Here is a 2,927-nt window from a genome sequence, read left to right as displayed (position 1 = left end):
TGGCCTGTCACCCCCCCCTGCTGGGGCTGCAGGTGGGGACACGGGTGGCCTGTCACCCCTCTCCTGTGTCCCCAGCCCTGCCAGCCTCCCGAGCGCCACAGCCTGGACATCCTGGACAAGCTCGTCCTTGGGGGGCTGCTGGAGGAGGAGGAGGTGGGTGTCACCCCAGGAGCCCTCCTGGCACACACACGGGTCCCTGCTGGGGCTCAGGGTGGCTTTGAGGTGAGGTGAGAGCCCACTGTCCCCCCAGCCTGAGAGCGAGTGCAGGGGCTGCGACGTGGCCCCCCGACCCTCGTCCCGGGGCCATTCCTGCTGGGACTTCACCGATGACAGCGACAGTGACAGCGACGACAGGGTCCCCAAGCGCTGCTACAAGGTACTGGGGTCCCCCACCGCCCCCTGGGCTGGGGTGAGGGGGTGTCCCCCAAATCCAGCTGTGTGTCCCCCCAGCTCAGCGAGCCCCAGGGCTTCCCCGGCTTCCTCCTCTTCCTCTGCCGCCTCCTGAGCCCCGTCCTGCGGAGCTACGGCCGGGCTGTGGAATTCCTGGAGAGACCCCCCTGGCCCCAGCCCGGTAGGACCCTCCAGAGTGGGGAACCCCTGGGGACCCTGGGGGGGCTGGAGCCCCCCAGGAGCTGGGATCTGACACCCCTCCCAATTCCAGAGGCAGACTACGTGGAGGCGCTGCTGGAATTCCTGGATGAGGATGAGGATGGTGAGTCGAGGGGGGCGGGGTCTTGCTTTTGTGGGTCACTGCCCCCCAAGACTGGGCTGGGGGTGCCCGTGGGGTGGGATTTGGGGGTTCCCTCGGGACTTCTCTCCCCACAGGGTATCCTGACAGGAGCCTGGCCCTGAGCTCCCTGCAGAGCTTCAAGGACATGGGGGTAAGCACAGCCACCCCCCAGCCCCCCAACATCCTGCTGCCCCCCCTGACCTCCCTGTGCCCCCCCAGGTGCTGGAGGAGCTGCAGACCCCCACTGGACCCCTCCTCCAGCTCTCCCAGCCTTTCCAGTCTGCTTCCAACCGGGAGAAGTTGAGAGCCTTCATTCACCAGTTCACCCAGTTGTAACCCCCCGCCCCAGAGTCATAAATGGGCCCAGGGACCTGATGCCTCGTGGATTTATTGGTCCCGGGGGGTGGGGGGGAGGTTCTGTCTCTCCTTCCCTCACCTGGGATGGAAAATTCCATCATTTCTGGTGGTGGTGCCCAAGACAGCTCCAACCAGCACATTTCCCCCCAGCCCTTCTCTGCTCACTAACAGCAGGTCCAGTTTTCAGTAAAAACACTGGGATAAATCAAACTCTCTAACGCTATTTTTTTAGTATTAGAAAGCAGGCATTAGTTTAGTCACAGTGTTGGGGTGCATGGGGATAGTTCCACTCAACATGCCCACCCACTTTCAAAACTTTTCATTATTTATACATTTTTAGCAAAGAAATTAATGTTCATTGGTTATGTTAATTAAGTAGTATTCTATATTGGTTATTACTTTCTCACTTCTTATGCTAATTAGTCCACATTTTCAGTCTTTTTATTATCTTTTTCTCAGATTGGGAGCGTTTCAGTAGACTGATTCTGAGTTCTCTTTGTTAGTGGATTTATTGATCCCACAGGGGTGGGATCTGGGGGGTCTCTCCACCATCAGACCACGCGGTTGCAGATGGTGCCCAGCTCCTCGATCTCACACTGCACCTCATCCCCAGGCTGCAAAGGGGAAATGGTGGCATCTGTCCCTCGTGGGGTCCACTGTGTCTTCACTTGCCCCCCAGCCCCACCCAAGCCCCTCTTTTCCCTCACCTTAAGGAAGACAGGGGGTTTCCGAAAGAACCCCACTCCGGCAGGAGTCCCCGTCAGCAGGATGTCCCCAGGGACCAGCGTCACGAACCTGGGGGCACACAGGGGGTCAGCTGTGACCCCCTGGGCTCTGGGGGTCCCCGGCTCCCCGTTCCTACCGGGACACCCAGGCGATGAGGGTGGGCACCCCGAAGATGAGGTGGTGGGTGCTGCTGTCCTGCATCGGGCGCCCATTGACGCTGCAGCGGATCCACAGGTTGTGGGGGTCTGTGGGAGGGGGCACAGGGGGACACGGGGACAGTGCCACCATGAGCCCCACCTGGGGGAAAACACGGGGGGTTTGGGCAAATGGGGGGGTGACACCACCAGTGTCAGCTGGGAAAGAGTCCCTGTCCCATCCCATTCCTTTTCTCATCCCATTTGTGTCTCGTCCCCATCCTGTTCCCATCCCATCAGTGTCCTGTCCTTGTCGTGTCTCCATCTCTATCCCCCTCTGTGTTCTGACTGTCCCCACCCATCCCTTTGTCTGTCCTGTCCTCATCCTGTTCGCTTCTGGTCCTGTCCCCATTCCATCCCTGTCCAGATCGCATCTATGTCCTGTCTCCATCCTTGTCCCCATCCCATTGCTGTCCTGTTCTTGTGCAGTCCCCATCACTGTCCCTATCCTGGCCCATCCTGTCCCCATCTCTGTCTCGACTGTTCCCAGTCCTCCCCCGTCCCATATCCATTGCTGTTCTGTTCCCATCCCATCCCTGTCCCATCCCCATCCACGTCCCCACCTTTCACCGCCTCCCTGGTGACAAGGGCGGGCCCCAGGGGACAGAAGGTGTCGAAGGTTTTCCCCAGCAGCCACTGCCGCCCGTTGCGCAGCTGCCAGTCCCGGGCGCTCACGTCGTTGGCCACCGTGAACCCCACCACGTGCTCCAGGGCTGCCGACTCCTGGGGGGCAGCGGGACCCCCTTACAGGGGACACACACACACAGGGACCCCCCAGGCGAGGTGTGGGTGGGGCAGGGGGTACCTCGATGTGCCGCCCCCTCTTCCCGATGACAGCGGCCAGTTCCACCTCCCAGTCCACCTCCTGCGGGGACAACACGGTGGGTTGGGGGTCCCGACCCCCAGGGGGGCTGCGGGGG

General features: G+C 61.2%; 2 protein-coding genes across 2 annotated transcripts in view; one reads left to right on the top strand and one right to left on the bottom strand.

The window, feature by feature from the left end:
* The window catches only part of LOC108644277 (glycerol-3-phosphate acyltransferase 2, mitochondrial-like), a 7,006-nt gene extending 5,648 nt beyond the window's left edge, over positions 1 to 1,358 (top strand). The window contains exons 11-16 of the mRNA XM_029963957.1: positions 33 to 153; positions 251 to 376; positions 451 to 571; positions 662 to 712; positions 826 to 881; positions 950 to 1,358. Of these exons, the coding sequence (XP_029819817.1) occupies positions 33 to 153; positions 251 to 376; positions 451 to 571; positions 662 to 712; positions 826 to 881; positions 950 to 1,066 (592 nt within the window). The 3' untranslated portion in view covers positions 1,067 to 1,358. The remainder of the gene's footprint in view (positions 1 to 32; positions 154 to 250; positions 377 to 450; positions 572 to 661; positions 713 to 825; positions 882 to 949) is intronic.
* Positions 1,311 to 2,926, bottom strand: FAHD2B (fumarylacetoacetate hydrolase domain containing 2B; the record flags this gene model as incomplete). The annotated part of the gene is made up of 5 exons (XM_029963952.1): positions 1,311 to 1,701; positions 1,795 to 1,882; positions 1,950 to 2,058; positions 2,571 to 2,730; positions 2,813 to 2,926. Coding segments are annotated over 5 exons (534 nt in total), but the record flags the coding sequence as incomplete, so codon positions are not given.
* Position 2,927: the final 1 nt, after the last annotated feature.

The sequence above is a fragment of the Manacus vitellinus genome, unplaced genomic scaffold (genome assembly GCF_001715985.3).
Source record: "Manacus vitellinus isolate BGI_N305 unplaced genomic scaffold, ASM171598v3 scaffold_105_pilon, whole genome shotgun sequence".
NCBI lineage: Eukaryota > Metazoa > Chordata > Aves > Passeriformes > Pipridae > Manacus > Manacus vitellinus.
This window is presented reverse-complemented; position numbering and strand designations above follow the sequence as displayed.